The sequence below is a fragment of the Oncorhynchus kisutch genome, linkage group LG10 (assembly GCF_002021735.2).
Source record: "Oncorhynchus kisutch isolate 150728-3 linkage group LG10, Okis_V2, whole genome shotgun sequence".
NCBI classification, from domain to species: domain Eukaryota; kingdom Metazoa; phylum Chordata; class Actinopteri; order Salmoniformes; family Salmonidae; genus Oncorhynchus; species Oncorhynchus kisutch.
Genome location: NC_034183.2, coordinates 26,468,146 through 26,488,025, shown reverse-complemented (window position 1 = coordinate 26,488,025; position 19,880 = coordinate 26,468,146). Strand labels below are relative to the sequence as shown.

General features: G+C 40.8%; 1 protein-coding gene across 1 annotated transcript; it reads right to left on the bottom strand.

The window, feature by feature from the left end:
- Nucleotides 1-4,286: 4,286 nt before the first annotated feature.
- LOC109898788 (calcium-activated potassium channel subunit beta-2-like) lies at nucleotides 4,287-19,270 on the bottom strand. The gene is made up of 5 exons (XM_020493880.2): nucleotides 19,203-19,270; nucleotides 12,507-12,626; nucleotides 11,669-11,839; nucleotides 10,428-10,623; nucleotides 4,287-7,260 (listed from the first exon to the last, which is right to left on the bottom strand). Exons 1-5 carry the CDS (start codon nucleotides 19,268-19,270, stop codon nucleotides 6,976-6,978), a joined length of 840 nt encoding a protein of 279 aa, XP_020349469.1. The 3' UTR covers nucleotides 4,287-6,975.
- Nucleotides 19,271-19,880: the final 610 nt, after the last annotated feature.

Genomic DNA, 19,880 nt, shown 5'->3' with positions numbered 1-19,880 from the left:
AGAAGCTGATTAAACAGCATGATCATTACACAGGTGCACCATGTGCTGGGGACAAAAAAAAGGCCACTCTAAAACGTGCAGTTTTGTCACACAACACAATGCCACAGATGTCTCAAGTTTTGAGGGAGTGTTCAATTGTCATGCTGACTGCAGGAATGTCCACAAGATCTGTTGCCAGAGAACTGAATGTAATTTCTCTACCAAAAGCCACCTCCAACATTGTTTTATAGAATTTGGCAGTACGTCCAACCGGCCTCACAACCACAGACCATGTGTAACCACGCCAGACCAGGACCTCCACAGGTGGCCCCCTGGTCACACCAGATACGGACTGGTTTTCTAATCCATGCCCCTACCATTGGTATCTGTGACCAACAAGATGCATATCTGTGTTCCTCATGTGAAATCCATAGATTAGGGCCTAATGAATTTACTTAAATTATTGACAGATTATCCTTATATGAACTGTAACACAGTACAATCTTTGAAATTGTTGCATGTTGCGTTCATATTTTTTTCAGTGTAGAAGAACGGCGCCTTTAACAGGTCGAATTGCAAACAAGCATGTGTTTGACAATTGAGCTGGCTTAACGGCAGCCGAAAATAGTGCCCCCAGTGTTTGTATACATAGTCATCCATCCACCATCTAAAGAACCCTCAAACTAAAAGGCCTGCATTCCCAGGAAATCTGGTTGGTATGTGATAATTCCACCATATGCTGGTGTATTTGTAAAGGCTAATAGCATACTCATAATAGGAAACCACTGATGAATGACTCCTGAAAGGCAACAGTAACTGACAGGATCTAAATTAAAAAATGTATTTTATTTAACCTTTATTTAACTGGGCAAGTCAGTTAAGAACAAATTATTTTTCACAATGGCAACCTACCTGGACGACGCTGTGCCAATTGTGCGCCGCCCTATGGGACTACCAATCACGGCCTGATGTGATGCAGCCTAGATTCAAACCAGGGACTGCAGTGACACCTTTTGCACTGAGATGCAGTAACTAGATGGATAACCTCAGTTTCAGATACCTGGAGTTCCCAGGCAACATCCTAGTACTGTAAGATTCTCTCTTGTTCTCGCTTGTTGAAAAATGGCAGATTTGTTTTTGAACATTGCTTTTGAAGTCTCCTGAGAGTTGAAATGTTTTCCCGAAAGGGAGACTAAAAAGCCTTGATAGATGTTAGAGTATTTTCCTACTGAAGCCAATAGTGACCTCAGGAACCTGACAGAGACACAAAATGGACCACAGATGTTTTATAACTGTCTGGGGAAAATATTTTAGATTTTACCCAAACTTAAAGGTGCCAATTGGAGAGAGCAACCCTTTTGTGATATTGTCAGTGCAACATAAAAAGGAAATACATTAATTGAATGCATTTTTCGGACATTAGGACTTACTGTCCTAAATGCATGTGCAGGATTCACAACCAAACCACCTACAGAATTATTTGATTATTTATATATATATATATCAAGATCCCTTGATATATATATCAAGGGATCTAGCTCTCGGAACTGTTATGGCTCAGAAGTAAAGCTGACTCCTGGACAGCAGAGGGTGCCAAAGGGTCACATTTAGTCTACACTGGTCACTTGACAACACAAGAGTAATCACAGTCACAGACCTGCAAACACCTAATGGTGATAGATGTAACCTCTGGAGTAGTTGACCTCCATGATGAAATCGGGGCGGCGACTGTGTCTCTGTCTCTGTTCGTATGTTTGCACGTACGTACGTTAGTTAGTCACACGCGATATCTCAGACAGCATTAGCTCGATTTTGACAAAACTTAGGTGAATGATGCATCTTTCCATAGAGATCCGGCATTTACAAAATTACACTGATTGGCCCAAGGTGGGCGCTATAGTAATCAACTGTACGTAAGTTGGCCACACGCGATATCTTAACCACTGGCCCGATTTCAACAAAACGTGGGTGAATGATGAGTCTTGCCATAGAGATCTGTCATTTACAAAATTACACTGATTGGTCCAAGGGGGGCGCTGCATCTTTCATGGGGAGCTACATACATCTTTACTGTTGCCTTTTTTGATCATGGTTAGTGATACACTTAGCAGTCATACGAGACAGCACTTACTTACCAAGCTGTCACCAAGCTCTCTCTCTTGCAAGACTGATTGGATAGGTTGTGTGGAGGGCTGTGTCCTTTTTCTTTCGCTTTTTTCTTTCTTATTTCTATTTTCATGTGGAAGGTTAAACATTGTTATTGTCCCCCACAATGAAATCGGAGGGGAGCTATGGATCTGTCCATTCGTCCATTAGTCACGCCATAAAGATCCTGCATTTAGCTGTGGACTCCGAATGTAGCCTAGCAGAAAAGAGCATAGGGCCAGTAACCGAAAGGTCGCTGGTTTGAATCCATGAGCCGACTAGGTGAAAAATATGTTGATGTACCCTTGAGCAAGGCACTTAACTCTAATTGCTCCTGTAAGTTGCTCTGGATATGAGTGTCTGCTAAATGACTAAAATGTAGAATGACTCTCTGTTGGTCACCAAGGGAAACCCTTATTAAGAGCTGAAAACAGCAGGCACTAAGTGCTCTTTATCCAAGTGACATGTGGGCTGTTTACATTGGTTAACGTGAGCAGGCTGGTTCAATTGACACAATGACCACTGCTCAGTTTTTGTTCTCCATAGTTGTGAAATACCCTCCCTTGACCCCATGTCCCTTCGGCGTCCTCCTTCCACCACTGTTTTCAGATACAGTATGATAGAGAAGTAGTCATTACTCATTCATATGTTTGAATTACAGAATTTAGCCAAAAAGCCCATTTGGGGCTACTTATTGGAGACTTTTATGTTACTCCATATTCATAGTGAGATTTAAGAAATGTTAAGTATAGTGCCAAATATATCAATAGCATCCTCTGACTCTCACTCTCTTCTGAGCTACTATGTAATTGACAGAGCTATGTTAGGTACAATTTAAAGGAAATACCTTCATTTTGTAAAGTAGATATCTTCCTGTCATTTACTTTTTGATCAATAGTGTAAAATGTGGTCTATGTGACTGCATTGGTTTGAATAGTGTCTCATTTCACACTATAATCCCCACAGCAGTCTGGGTGTCAGCAGCACTGGCTACCTTGTGACTAATAGTGCCTCGTCTCTAATGGAATGGGGAAAGAATGAAATTACATGGCCATTGTACCATTCTCTCACTCGCACAAGAAGTGGGAACGTATCACCGTCTGCATCAGCCAGGGCATTTATCCCCTGTCAATGACAAACACCCACACTTTCTCAAACCACCAAGCACTCGGACTGCACTTCCCTTTTTTAATCATTCCTATTAAAATCACTACACTGGAAATTGTACACTGGAAATTGTTCAATGAAAGGAAGATTTCCGAGGACCTATTTGTGAGGGATTGCTGTCACCAGAGCTGGGTCCAGCCACCCGTGGCACGTACAGGCACGTACAGGCCCAGTGACTGATTACTCTCCAACTACAAATTCATCACAGCCAGTCAGTATACTTTAAATAAGGTGCCCTTTGAAGACACTATTCAGGTACCATTCCCAGCAAATCCATTTGTCCGCGATGGAAAAATCAACTGGTCTGTCTGGAAATACTGTTGAGCTGAGGAGAGAGTAAATTAAGAGTTTATTTCCAAAATGCTACAGTACAGTGCTTGACAGGAGCTTAGCAGAGCTGAGTACCGGCACCTCAAATGTCCTACTGCTTGTGCATTTGTTATTTTTTTTAAATCATAAATTATTGCTTTTGGGTACCTTCATGTGTTTGTAAAATGTTATTGTTATCAGATTTTTATTACTAGATTTTAGATGTGTATGAAATTGTGTTTTTTGCAAAACGCTCTATATCCATTGTTTAGCTGGAATGGAATGCTCGTATCTTGTATATCTGACTGTGATACACTATGTGGTTGTCTAACCTAGCTATCTTAAGATGAATGCACTTACTATAAGTCACACTGGATAAGAGCATCTACTAAATCACAAATGTAATAGTTTTACATACAGATCTCATATTACTGTATATAATTATTTAGTATTTTGTGTATATATTGATGTCACAAATGTGTACAGTTCTTCATTAAAAATGTAATTATTTGTTACATTTCACTGTGTAAATCCTAGCAGTACTACTTATTTCTCTGAGTAAGGCGGATATATAGCATTTTGCAAAGAAAACATGATTATTTGTCTCTCTGAAATGAAACCATCAAGTGATACATTTTAAACAACTACACCTCTGTCATTGGACAACCCCAAACTATGATTAGATAGTAAAAAAACACCCCAATCTCTTTTACAATTTCTTTAAACAACAAAAGCTAATGGAAATGGATATACAGCATTTTGGAATGAAACTCTTCAAATTCCAAGGACTGTGCTGTACAGTAGACTGTAGGATTAATGGAGGACAGACATGAGTTGTTCACCCACACACTCTATCAATCATAAAGTAAAGCAGTATACCAATACATTTGACTTGGTTTCACAGTTAACAGACTACTCTTATACTAAGACTCCGTTTTTTTGTGGATTTCTTGAGCCTTTTAACTACTTTGACCAACCCAATGATCACTAAATACAAACCAGGGATGTTCTGTAATTGCGGAGTTTGTCTTTAAATGTATGAATGCAAGACAAAATTGCATTTACAATTGGTTTGTATTGATTGATAAGTAAGCAACAGTCAATAATGTAACAATTATAGTCAGGGATAAACTGCTGATGACCACATAAGATGACAGTGACAGCAAAATAATATTAACAAACAGTAATAATAGTGATCATGGAACCAATAATGAAATATTGTCAATATTTACCCAGTTTGGTCTGAATGTGTGCAATCATCATTCTGTAAATATTTGTGGTAAAACGTGCCATGACTTATTTCCATCATCGATTTGTGCTTCTTCTCAAATAAATGTGTGTGCCTGGTTGCATAAAACATCTTATGTGTTTCCCTTAAGGCTTTCCCTTATTAAGTAATAATTTCCACTTACCTAAGGGAATTCTACAAGTGCGTTGCATAGAGCACCTCAAACATTTCCCTTAGGTAAAGGCATACTGAAGGGGGTTTACTGTAGTTTGAAGGCATGTACGGCAGTAATAGTCTCTGGTTACCATGGAGATGACCTGATTCACTGTCTGAATGTGATGTCTTGTCAAATAAATCACATTTTTGGGGGGAGATCGCAAAATAGAACTTCTACATTCAACAGAGGAGAAACAAATAGATTCAGAAGATAAAACACATTTCTTGCTGTTACTTTTTTCTCAACTTGTTACTTTCTAGTACCTCAAGTTAATGCACTTAGTGGGTAGCTAGCAGGCTAGCCAGGTAGCTTTATAGCAGATTTGTACCTTGTCAGCTCAGGAATTCAAACTTGCAACCTTTCGGTTACTAGTCCAACACTCTAACCACTAGGCTACCCTGCCGACAAGCAGTGCCCCTCAAATATTTTATTAGTTAAAGGCATACTTAAAGGGGTTCTATGGTAGTTTGAAGGCATGTATGGCAGAAAGAGTATCTTGTTACCATGGAGACAGCCTGTTTCACAGAATAAATGCTGGTCAAAGAGATGCTTTGATTTTGTGAGAAAGCAAAATATAACCTCTACAATCAAGACAGGACAACCAAATGGCTTCAGAAGATAATAAACCGCATTTCTTGTAGATACTTTTTTTCTCAACTTGTTTTTATTGCTTTATAGTACGTCAAGCCACAGTAGCTTACAGAGTAGCTATAGCTAACTAGCCAGCTAGCTTTGTATCCATGGATTGTGCACCTTCCATTATTTAGCTAAGTAGCTAGCTGGTTGATGTTTTCCTTTTGTCACCAGATCAGATGAAAGCAACATTCGCCTCCACAAATGCTGTTTACATTGATATCCATAGTGAATGAAACACTTAAAGGACCTCACTGGAACCCTTAACCTTTTCACTAAATTGAAGGGGGAAATTCACCTTAAAATGTTTTGTGCAACTGACTTAAAGTTAAGGAAACTTTAAAGAAAAAGATGAGGGGGAAATTAACTTAAGGTGTTTTATGCAGCCACGCCCAGGCACTGAAAATGCAGTTTGCCTCAGTATTTCTACCCATTTCAGAGAAGGTCCTGTAGAATTCCTGTCTGAAATGCTGAGCAATCTATCACAGTCTTAGGGCCAGAAATGAAGGCATTTTGTATTGAACAGTTGCCCTGGGAAGTTGCATTGTACTTCAATCTAATCATCCTAGTGACTAAGACCTATTGTGATATGTAATTACTGCTACACCATATTGCAAGGAAGTGTTTATCCCAAACTATTAGCTTGGAATGGAGTCTCTACAGACCCAGGGTTACAGCATAGATAGGCAACACCTCGTTTAGGGGTGTCGCCCCCAGCCGCCTGTAGTTGTGTAACCCTCCACCCAATACCAGTAACACAAGGAGCCAAGTTTAGATCAGTATTCTGGACAATGCTTCGACATAGTTGTCTCGGTCAAACTCTCTTGGCATCACTGCCTTGTCGTCACAGTGTGAATGGATCATCAATGCTGTCTAGGGGTTCAAGGGCAGATTAGGTCCAGTGTTGGCCACTTCTTTCAAGCCATCACTTTGTATGATTGTGCCACTTATGGAGGTGCAGAAAAGTGATCCCAGGAAAAATCATTGTGCCCCAAAGTCGTTGACTTTCACCTGCCATGACACAGCTGCCGGGAGCCCATATCAGTCCTATTGATTTCCTCAGAAGGCCCAGAGGAATCATGTGGGGCATATAAGCCCCCAGATCTCCTGTTGCTCAGCTCTCATACACAAGTCTTTAGCGCAAATGGAATATAAAGAGCTTCCTTAAGGTTCCTAGGCTGCATATGAAAACCAGGACCTTGTGCTGCTACTGTAGCCTATCCCTTGGCCCCTGTAGCCTGGCTCCTGTCCCCTGGCCTTGTAGCCTGGCACTTGTCCCCTGTCGCTGGACTTACTCTCACCTTTTGATCCTGCCCACCTGTTCACACATGATGGACAGGTACTGGGTGAGCTTCACCATGGCGATGATGATGGTTCCACCAATGAGGGTGCAGGTTGGCCAAAAGAGTGAGTGGAACACTGCCAATCGTCCATAGATGCGTGTCAGTAGAGCACTGTCCTGCTGTTCACCTGGGTCCATGTAACACAGCACCTGCTGCTGTGTTTTCAGACGCTCCAAGATTTTCACTACTACAGTGTGGATCGCATTGAAGTCCTTCTGGCATTTGGGCACATAGAAGCACTAAGAGAACAAAGACAGATTTATTACGAATACAGTGGGTTAACTGCTTGTCTTGGAAGAGTTGAATTGAAATGTAACCTCTGGAATTTGTTGTCAGCTGTAAGTTTTTCACCTCTCACCTCAAGTAATGTATTGAGGTGGAGTCGTCTGAAGTTAATTAGAACTCTAGGCCCTTCCGTTTCCAGTGTTTTTATGTGGGTGCATTGTGATAAACTATTTATTTCTTTTTAGCGAATTAGGGTGGATTAAACCATATTGTTTTCTCATTGTAACAGGGCAATTCCACGATAACAGAGTGATGCTGAGAATCAGATCACAGTTAATAAAATGTTGTTTTATTTTATTTTTCACTTTAAAATGTATGTCGAACAAAAACCAATGATTGCAAAGTTAAACAAACAATACCTATGCACAAGGACTACTTTTAACAATTTTCACAGACAATTTTACAAAACACATTAACATGAAGAGTTAGGCACACCACATCATTTCAACGTGAAAATGTGGGTAATATTTGGTTGAGACGTTGATCAATGAGATTTCAACCTTTATTCACCTACTCAAAAAGACAGCCAGAGGTTTGTTGAATTCACAATGTGTTGTCACTGCTTTCAACCACCTAAAAGCATAACCAAGTTCCAATAGAAAGACAGACGGGAGACTCTAGCGGCTCTGGACAGGCGGGAGACTCTAGTGGCTCTGGACAGGCGGGAGACTCTAGCGGCTCTGGACAGCCGCCAGTCTGCCAGGAGCCGCCAGTCTGCCAGGAGCCGCCAGAGCCTCCAGTCTGCCAGGAGCTGCCAGAGCCGCCAGTCTGCCAGGAGCCACCAGTCAGCCAGGAGCCGCCAGTCAGCCAGGAGCCGCCAGAGCCTCCAGTCAGCCAGGAGCCGCCAGTCAGCCAGGAGCCGCCAGAGCTGCCAGTCAGCCAGGAGCCGCCAGTCAGCCAGGATCCGTCAGAGCCGCCAGTCAGCCAGGATCCGCCAGAGCCGCCATTCAGCCAGGATCCGCCAGAGCCGCCATTCAGCCAGGTTCCGCCAGAGCCGCCATTCAGCCAGGATCCGCCAGAGCCGCCATTCAGCCAGGATCCGCCAGAGCCGTCAGTCAGCCAGAGCTACCCCTCGGTCCTGAGCTACCCCTCGGTCCTGAGCTACCCTCGGTCCTGAGCTGCCCCTCGGTCCTGAGCTGCCCCTCGGTCCTGAGCTGCCCCTCAGTCCGGAGGAGTTCGCATACCGGTCTAATGTACATTGCTCATTTTTCATGTCCCAAGCAAGTCTCTTCTTCTTATTGGTGTCCTTTAGTAGTGGTTTCTTTGCAGCAATTTGACCAAAACGGCCTGATTGACAGTCTCCTCTGAACAGTTGATGTTGAGATGTGCCTGTTACTTGAAGCATTTATTTGGGCTGCAATCTGAGGTGCAGTTAACTCTAATGAACTTATCCTCTGCAGCAGAGGTAACTCTGGGTCTTCCTTTCCTGTGGCGGTCCTCATGAGAACCAGGTTCATCATAGCGCTTGGTGGTTTTTGTGACTGCATTTGAAGAATTTTTCAAAGTTCTTGAAATGTTCTGGATTGACTGATCGTCATGTCTTAAAGTAATGGTGGACTGTTTTTTCTCTTTGCTTATTCAAGCTGTTCTTGCCATAATATGGACTTTGTATTTGACCCCTTATCTTGTCACAACACAACTAATTGGCTCAAACGCATCTACAATGTAGAAAATAGTAAAGATAAAGAAAAACGCTTGAATGAGTAGGTGTGTCCAAACTTGTGACTGGTACTGTGTGTCTCATCTTTCCATAGAGTGGTCATAATACTTTGTAGGCCAAACCGTTCAGACGCTACAGGCGATTCTGTGTGAATTTCAGGATGTATCATGGTCTGACAAACACTGCTCTAGCTCTGTCACCTTTTACCGCAGATGTGGAAGTACGATATAAGCGAATGTGGTTGATTGAGACGCATCCCAAGCAAAACCAGATATCTCTATTTTAAACTGACGGATGAATATGAGGATTTTTGTATTATGCTAATTCGATTTAGGGCGCGCAGACAATCGACCTTAGGGGGTTATAACTTTGATTTTTGTTTGAGATGGAGACGTGAATCCAACATATTAATGATTAACTTGAAGATTACATTTGAAATCAACCAAAGTTCAGAAACCCTAAGCCGATATGTGTTGTATAGGCCTAAATAGTATTATTGATGATATACATGACTTATAAAGTATGGTAACATTTTATTTGCTTTGGTAAGCCTACCCTTTGGAATGACTTCGATAGCAACACGGTGAATATATTTATTTATTAAGAGATCTTTCAACAATTATTCTCATGGTAGCACATCGGTATTAGTCAGTGACAAATATCAAAGCTAAGCAGGACTGGGCATAGATAAAACCCAGGATGGGACACCAAATGAATAGCTGTAGATAGATCAGTTCACCAGTAAGAGGTGCTCCCCAACTATAATTGTTTTTCTGATAGTGGATATAAAGTTTCAAAGGTACAAATTCAACATATTTTATGCCAGGTTTGCATATGTTGAAAATTGATCACAGTGATGACATAATCCTGTGCTTTAAATTTCAGCCTCAAAACAAGATTTGCTAACTTTTTTTAATCAAATGTATTTTCCATGTAAATTCCACATCACAATACGCTGACAAATTATGTTGAAACAACATTGATTCAACCAATTTGTGCCTAGTGGGGATGCAAAGTTTGGTAACAGAATAACGGTTTGTGCTGTTGGTGCCGCCATTCTGTTACCAAACTTCGCATCTGCACTGCTCTCCAAGTAAATGTGTTTTTATAAAATTTTCTGGGGAAATTGTTCAAAGTAGTCCTTGTGCATAGAGTTGTATGGTTTGTTTAACTTTGCAATCATTGGTTTTTGTTAGACATTTTAAAGTAAAAAATCTGAGTCTCAGCATCACTCTGTTAGTGTGGAACTGCCCTACATTATATGAATTACATGGTAAATACATATTTCATAGTTGTGCTTATATACTGTTTTGTATTGAATCATTTGATTGCACATTGCTACCACATCATTTGTTAGTAAAGATCAGTAAAACCAGGTGTATATTACTGTAGCTGAAGCAAGATAATGAAATATAGGATTACTGTTGGACATGTTACGTTTAGGCATGTCCTCTGTCTCACCTCTGGGTTGGTGTCCTGTGCCTCCTCATTGTGGGAGAGTCGTACAACCTTTCCGGATGTGTTGAGACTGACAAACACCTGTAGGCACGGGTACTTGGAGCTTTTCCAGCACTCGGAGCCGCAGCTGTAGGTACAGTTAATCTCTGCCACGATGGTGGAGTTGAGCACAGTGCAGCCGGATTCCTCCGTCCACACACTACATGGCATGGGGGTGGGGAGGGTAGGGAGCAAAATTAAAGAGTTACTGACCTGTGTATAGCTCTACCCTGGTGCTCTCTGACATATGGCTGTCTGGATGCCACACGAGTAAGTTCAACATCAACAACAACTGTATCCAACGACACAACACCCATGACTAACAATGAATTAAATGAAAAAGGGAGAAGTTGTAGGAATGTTCAGGATACCGCATGATATGAAGCAGACTGAATCAGTTGAGTAGTAGAAATGGGAGAAAAGATCGACAACACTAGCAAATAGCAGATTATGGTGATTATCTCCAGCTGAATTCCAAAGTCTGTCCACTTTACCGGTGTATCTTAACCTCTTGAATAGCCCAGCATGCTTTATAGTCTACATACTGATATTTGGAAATGAATCTTAGATCTAGGGAAAAGTAATATTCTGAATAACTTGCTTTTCAATTTCTCTGCAAGGATAAATGTTGCACTACTTTTTCACCTAATCCAAATAGAAAAGGAACGACTTGAGGTGAAATTAAATAAAAAATTGCAGCACACTGTGGTTTGGAATGACGTTGGTGCCTTGCAGTGTAATTGGTGCTGTATTGTGATAGGCTATTGTGTACTGAAGTTTGTCCCCTGTGTCCCCTGCTTTCATGCTGTAACAATTACATTGAGCTCATAGCGAAAATGCTACTCATAAGCCTCAGCTGGCATCTTAAATGCCTCTGACTGCAATTTATGTCCACAACTAAAGTATAGAGGGACCACACCATTTGGACTGCACAGTTTTAGCTACAGAGTGGTAGCTCCCAGGAGGGGCTAATATAGGGGGATTGTATAGATTGCCATGCACTTTAAAGATAGCTTGGCTAACTGTTGTGTTTCAATGACAGTTCAGACAGCATTTGAGCGATTATCCTGGAATAGCCAAAGTAATATACACATGTTGACATGATGAAGATCTAACAGCAGCTTTTTCTTTGACATGCATGTGGCTACATGAAGAAAACAGACTTCAGGACATTGTGATTGACCTGGTGAGTGAGAGAAAATTACCTGTCTGAGTAGGAGCGCACCATGGTAATGCCCAGCACAAAGTACATCATCACAGAGAAGAGGATCATGCTGAGTCCCAGGAGAATAGCTCTGTCCTCCCCAGCCTTCAGCGCTGTCACTGTCTTCCTCTTGTCTAGCGCGTCATACTCCCGGACCTTCTGATAAATAGTCCTGATTCATACATTACCAACACACACACACACACTTAACAGGGTTGCATCATGAGGTCATCTGGGTTGACCAAATAGCATTAGTCAAATCAATACATAATTAATAGACTTTTAAGGGTCAATATGAATTTAATTCTCTTCTCTTGGGCATGGACATGCAAAGTTTGAAATAAATACTTTTTTACATTTTGCACACTGATCGTGTGATTTACTTTCCATCACGAATAATGCGAAAACGTCATAGCTAATATTACTATTGACTTGTAGACATGTAGATAATGAGATTTTTTTTTTTCAGGGGTGGAGTTTTCCAAATACAAACTGACAGATTTTCCCTTTTATTCACAATTATTGTAGCTTAAAGCTGGGTGCACAAATGTGATTCTCATTGATGTAAAAAAGATCAAAAGCTTTGACAAACCAACAAAAAAGAATCAGACATTGTAGAATTAAGCACATCCCAATCTTAGTAAAGCTCATTACAGATGTAAGTATAATGAAATTCAACTCAGTGTCAGATTTACCAAGCATATGTTACGGTGACAAATTTCATGTCTTAAGTTTGTCTGATGTTCCTTTTCAAAAACAAAACTACAAACTTTTCAGAAGTGCATCATAGATCTGCCCCATTATTCTTTGTGCTGTGTAAAGTATAAAGGGTACCATACCTTCTCTCACTTCCTGATCCCTGAGCTCCTTTGCTTCCTGCCCATAGGAACATCCTCTCTGAGGACTCTCTGTGCCCACCACCACTCACAGAGGGCTTCACACAGGCTTGCTGAGACCACCTGCCAAGGACAGACACAAATACTCAGTGACCCATGTGCCCCTGTCTCCACACACCTATCCTGGAAGTGCCACCCCCTCAGAGCCTGGTCAGGATACCCCACAGCCAGGTGAGAAGAGTTTTCTCACTGAAGGACTTAATCAACCCTATTCATCTTCTGCAGAAAGAAAAAGCCACGTATTCCACAGAGTTTAGAGCCACTCGCCATCCACTAGGATAGTCACCAAGGCGAATCATCTTTTGAATGTTTGAAGAGCTGGAGTTCACAAAGGCAAAGAGGGAGCAGCAGCACGCATCCACCTGAGGCACACGAACAGCACTCATGGCAGACACGCCTTCCTGTGGGCTTCAAGCCCACTCGTCTGGCACTTAATTTCCTGCCTGTTCATTTGTTATTGACTATTCATAGTCTGAGCGACGGCGACGGGCTGGTGGAATAATGATGAGGTTTCCAGGCGCAGAGGACTTCCGAAAGCATTGATCCCTTCCGACTATTCAGCTGTAAGATGTGAGAGGCATTCAAAGCCTCCCTCCTCCCCTGAACCTCCTCCCCAACTTCTCTCTGTTGATTGGTCTTAATGGAGAGGCTCCTAGCAATGTAGTTGCATTGGAGTTTTCAGGGAAAATGAATAACTGCTCGGAGTAGTAAGGAAAGTAGTGGGATTGCCCAGACCCTTTATGTTCATATTAGGAGATTTAAACACAAACATCCACTCTCATTATGTAGATAAGGTTCACAGAGAAGGTTTTTTATTGTGTGTGTGTGTGCGTCTGTCTTTGTTCATCAATAGATTATTGTGTTTCTATCTCCTGCCTTAGTAAAGACTCTGAGATTAATAATGTTGTGCTCCTATTGCATAGGAATAGTCTACCCATATTGTGAAATATTTTGAATACTTACTTTCGAGCATGCTTGGCTATTGAATGAGCGATGATACATTTGCTGGTTGCTCTCAATAAAATATATTTTCTGGCAAACCTTTCAAAGAGCCTATTGGCATGGAGGTGGCGTCTAATTTTTCTTTGCATCCTGAACTATTTTCCTCACTGTGCATGGGGGCAAGATAAACTTGCATCCAATACCAGGCAGGTTTAACACTGTTCCAGTGTTTTTAAACTTCTTAATTGTTGCCCTAATAGTGGTAAGTGCCCACTGGGTACAAACTGGTTATATCAACGTTGTTTCAACGTAATTTGTCAAAGTATTGTGATGTAGAATCTAGGTGGAAAATACATTGGATTTGAAGAAAGTAATCAGCTGTTGTTTCTTAAAAATTTCAACCACAGGGTTATATCATTATGGTAACCAATTTTCAACATAGACAAACCTCGTATATAAGATGTTAAATTCCTACCTTTGAAACAAAGTCAGATCCTCAACGTAATATCCACTATGAGAAAAAAACTACAGGCTAGGCAGCACCTCTTATTGGAGCGTTGGTCATCTATCTACAGCTATGCTTTTGGTCACCCATCCAGGGTTTTAACCAAGCCCAGCCCTGCTTAGTTTTGATATGTGTCACTGACTATTACCAATGTGCTATCGTGAGAATGACGGTTGAGATATCTCCACTTAATAGATGCACTGTTGCTATCAAAGTCATTCCAAAGGGTAGGTTTAATTAACAGAGCAAAGGAAACGTAAGCATACATACCTTTTCAATCATATATCATAATGATGTGGGGAGGGGGACTAAATCAAACTGTATTTAAAGTTTGACTTGATTTAGTCTAATTCTTGAACTTGTTTGGTTGAAATGGAGACGTGAATCCAACATATAAATGATTAATTTGTGGACAAACTGGAATTAAAGCCAGAGTCAGTGGCACAGATGGAACTATCCAAGCAGAAGATAAATATTCTTCATATGTTGATATTTGATTGCATTGAGAAACAATATTCAATATTAGTTTTGCAATATAGTAAATAACCTATTAACTTGTTGGCAAGTTAACAAATGCTATGTTGGATTTACTTCTCAACCAAAAATACAAGTGAAAGAGTATAATTAAGCAAGTGGCTCAGATGGAACTATCCAAGCAGTAAATACATCTCCTTTAAATTTTGATATTTGGTTGCATTGTCAACCAAACACAACCAAACACAACCAAACACAACCAAACACAACCAAACACAACCAAACACAACCAAACACAACCAAACTCAACATTACCTTTGTAATATAGTAAATAGCCTACAGTTAAGGATATCTTACAAACGAATGTAACAGTATTTATTCATCCTTAAAATGAGTAATACATCATGGCCACATTTTGAGGTTACTGTAACAATAAATATATTCTTATGTAATCATAGAAAGCCTGCATGCTCAAGGTCGCAGGTCTATGAAAATCTTCACAAATGCTATGATATTCTGCAAGGCATTTATGACTTGATGCACCATGTACTTTAATGTAATCTCAACTGCAATCCAGGTCATTTTGGTTGTGCTATTAGATGAAGCACAGTCATTACAGATTAAAACTTGTATAAATAAACAAAATATCAGACATTGAATTTCTAACTTTCAAACCAAGCAGTACATGTAACCGTACTCTCTCTACATTCAATAGGGTTCTCTCTAAATAAACACTTACTTGATGGCTCCACACACTAGTCAGGGGATGCCTGGAAGCAGATTGAGGGGGCGTACCTTTTTGTCACTGTGTCTTTAGCCAAGCAACATGCTAATGCTGCCTTTTGGAGCCCTGACACATTGAAACGAGAACAGATTATTGCACTATGCTCACCGAACTACCTGCCGGATGTCTGATGTGGCACATAGGAGAATCTATTTAGCAGTGTGTTTATTAGGGACAGTCCTGCATATGAGCTCTGTCTTTATGAAAGGTCAATTGTTGACAAGTTCATCAAGAGGGGAAGTTATACTGTACATGAGATGAACAGAATGTGCACAGTACACTACACACTGTAATTAGAATGCACCTTATATGCCTGCTGTTGAGTCAGAGCAAATGTAGAAAACAATGCGTCTCATTTAAAAGGACAACCTGTTGCCTCCTAGTATAGTAGCAGGATGATTAGCTATGTTGCATCACTAGTGTCCATAGTGTCCCATTAGCAGAGATGGCTTCATTAGCCCTGTGATTTGCTCACCTCTCATATTTAACACATGCCTAATCTTGCATAAAATTGCGCTAATGACATTACCAAAGGTAAACTCCAAAGGAGAACATTGTTGATGAGATTAAAACATAGAGATAAAGCGGTATTGTATCCTATTATTAAATTTGTGCCTTCACTTAGATGCTGACAGTATTTCTGGCTACTGTGAAATAGCTGCATCTCTGTTCACAGCAGACCAATTAGATGAATCAGAGTGATCACAGACTGATGCCTTATCTTGAGCCTGTGCCTAATGTCATGAAGTATTGACAGAAAAGTCAGGAGTCTGGGGTATAACGATAAATGACAAGAGGGGATTCACTGGAATGTGCTTGCTCATTGTGTTGTCTGTCTCACTAAAGTCTGCCTCTGCACATATGGAATGTATTTAGCCGTCTATTGAAGACTGTCTACAGAGATGTATTAATTCAAAGAACCTGTGTCACTAGTACTACATTTAATTTAGATGTTTGTTGTCTGTCACACTCTCTTGCAAGTTTTACACAATAACAAAGCAATCTTTGTCCTGTCTGCATGTATTCATCTACTGTCATCATCAGGCAATTGTTATGATCTTTTAATGGGAGCATTCTTTCAGGTCTATTGCTTTAATTAGAATTTCATTATGTAAACTTTATCCGGAGGCTAACGGCTGCAGAGTGAACAGGAGCATCCAACAGCTCTGCTGTCTGGGACATATAGGCAGACATAGGTGTCTCCACACGCAGGACCATGTTGGGCTCTCATGTTTTACAATCCTGATTTAAGAGAACTACCAGGAGGCATCTGCCAGACCGCATCGTCAATAACTTATGGGGGTGTCACAGTAAAACAGGACAGTGCTCCAACAGCGTACGGTGCTGACATGCAGGCAGCAGCATATGCCAACCATTCCACTGTGTTAAGCCTTAAGGCCATGTGGAAAAACCATGTTGTTCATTCAGAAAATATGTCAAGGTCAGCTGGGTGAAACTCCTCCAGAGCTTTCTGAGCACTCCCTGGACACCAGAGTGCCACACACAGTGACTTTCAGGTTTGTCCTTAAATGTATATCTTTAAAAACTTCCCACAGACACATCTTCTGTTCAACACCTACGTATTTCCCTTTGCACTTTCCTTTCTTTTAGCTAAATGCAGACAAACATATATTCCACAGTGTCCTCATCAGATCTCAAATAGTGCCTCCAAAGTGCATGAGTAATGCAGTGACTTTAACATGTAGGCTACCAGCAGGCAGACTTGTACTATTTAAGCAAAATAAACAAAACATGGGGAACTCTTAGAATGTTTTATGGCTATCAATAAAGTTGTTCTCTGGGAAATGTAGAGAGTTTTCTCCATTCCCCGTTCCTCTCGCTCATCTTTATGCATTGCCAGCCAGTTGCTTACATCTAAAAGCCCTGCGTCCACTTGCAGTTCTTTCCAGCATGGCCATGGCAGTGCATCTGCAAAATTACAACTAAAGCGGTTTGCCTTTAATTAAGCATAAGCTGCCAAAAATAGGGACTTTAATGAGCTTATAAAAACAAATCCACAATGCTTAAATGTGTTAAGCATCAACCTGGTTCCACCTGAGCACTAAACACATGTAGCCCTGCTTGCCTGAGTGGCCATTTTGGGCTGAGGCTTCTGTGTCAATGTTAAACATTTTCTTACAGGAATGGCTTAAATCCAGTATGGGATTGTTCCTCTCAAAAAGCCAGTTCATTTCAAATTTGTCAAGGTATTGTAAGAAATGGGAGAGAGTACCCTACTGGACTTCCTGAAGGTGCATAGTGCCAGAAGATCTTTGACACCTCCTGTATGGGGAAAGAGGGCTGGCTTCGGCAACATAGCGTCAATAAGACATTCCTTGGATTTCAAAAATACAAAATGTACGTCAATCACTCCCACAATCACTCCCAAATAACACCATGATCCTATGTGATAGTAACAGAGTCAGTGAGGAGGGCGAAGGGGTTGGAATTCTACATCGATGGATGGAGAGCAGGGGGTGTGTTTAAAAGGCAGGTGCTGTACTATTTGTGGTCTGTAAATAGAGGCTAAGGACTTGGTGCCGGGCCACTACAGCAATCCATTGGTCCAGGCTTCTCTCCAGAGCTGCTGGGAAGCCAAATTACAGGGACCCAGGCAGGGTGGGCAGAGCCTGTCCATGGAGGGGATGATTAGGGAATGATAACTGGGCGCAGGGGTAACATTTAGCGCCTCAGTTAAGCTTTCAAACTGAGGACATTTATGTCATTGAATCAGTAGTACTTGGAGCATGGTGTGTGTTTTATATTTGATATTTTTAGTTCTCGTGATTTAGAAATAGCAGGCTATGGCAGTGTCATTATGATTGTAATTGTGTTTTTGACCTTCTTCTGAGGCATCTTGAAAACATCTTTCTATTCTTACTGTCATTTTGATATCAATCATTCTCCATTAAAGACAAATCTGTGAGGGACAAAGTGGTTCTCTTGGACTGACTGTTCAATATCATGTCTTATCCTAGTAGTGAGACAATGAACACAACTTAATGACATGAAGACTACAGTAGGCGTCAAAAAGTAACAGTTCATGCTCCCATGAATTATCATAGGGAAAATACATAATTGTAAGAAATTCATAGTAGTTTTGGGAATTAAGTTTACTCACTCTACTTTTTGTAATAAGGCACACACTGAGTAAAGATCACATTGCAAGTGTTTATATCCAGACCAGATGCATTGTTAGTTTAAGACTAATTAGGACTCTGCTTAAATTAGACTTCATATATTTTTTTTCTTCTGTTTTGGGGCATCATATAGTGTAGAATGTACTGTAGTAGCCCAGACAGTACATGTTCAACACATTTTCTTAAAATATTTGTGTCAAGCAGGACACTGTAAAAGCAGAAGGAAACAAACACATGCAGCTTATAAACCCAGGACCATCAATACACAAGGCTTGTTGGTTTTACAAAGAGATTATATTGTAGAATGTTCACTTCAAAAAGAGAAATGTAGTGGATACACAGTAGCTTTTCTTGTTTGTTTCAGTATTGATTCAAACATTCATCATCCATATCTTAATTTTATACCAAGCACACAATCACTCCCAATTCACAATCATGTTACATCATGGTATGTCTTTTGGGACCATTTGTAAGAACCTGGTTATAACTGGAATAGGAGTTAGCACGTTGGACTAAATATTGAACAAAGAAACCTTCCAACAGCATGTTCACTTTATTAATAAATGTGTCATGAAAGACATACTGTACCTGCAGAAGAAATGAGTGTGATCAATGTAAGCGAGGTCCTTGTAAATATTTGTCTGAGGGTGAACATGCACTCAGGTGACTCAGGCTCTTCATGGTAAAGTCCTGTCTGTTTCCCTGAGCTTTCAGCCTTTTCTAACCATGCAGCAGAGGAGAAACCAGACTGAGAGTAGCCCTAACCCTAAGTATCAAAACAGCCTGAATCTCACCTTTGTTCCAAAGAGGTTGGGCATGCAGCAGAGTCAGGGGTCAGTGTTTCTGGTGAGTCATCCAACATGGCCGCTCGCTACACTACCACTGGGACTTCCCATGCACTGTCTGCCAGGAGACTATTCGATAGCAACGGGCAACAAGATTTACACACCACTCTTGTCAATGCAGTCTGAGTATTTGTCAATATTGTTGTGAGTGGAAAGAGGAGGCTTCCGGCAGCAGCCGTCAATTGGTTGATGTAAAACCCGTGGTGTTCCTCAGGCCATGCCTCCAGGCAGGAATCCACCCAGCAGGCTTTTAATCACACTCATTCAGACCCATTCAAAGAGACCCTGCTGCAGCAACACACCAACAAAGACCATGTATCACGACTGGCCAATAATACGTATCCTGAAAGTGTCATTTCCCTTGCTATTTCAGCTACCTTCTCAAGCACAACTGCCCCTGTCTCAACTGTTCTTATCAACTGTTTTGCTATTGAGGTAAAGGTTTAATGAAAGATGTTATGGACACTGACATTTTTTATATCCAGTGATGGAAAAAGTACTCAAATGTCATACTTGAGTAAAATAAATGATACCTTAATAGAAAATGACAGTAAAATATTAGTTGAGTTAAGTCTAAAAGTATTTGATTTTAAAAATACTTAAGTATCAAACGTAAAAGTAAAAGTA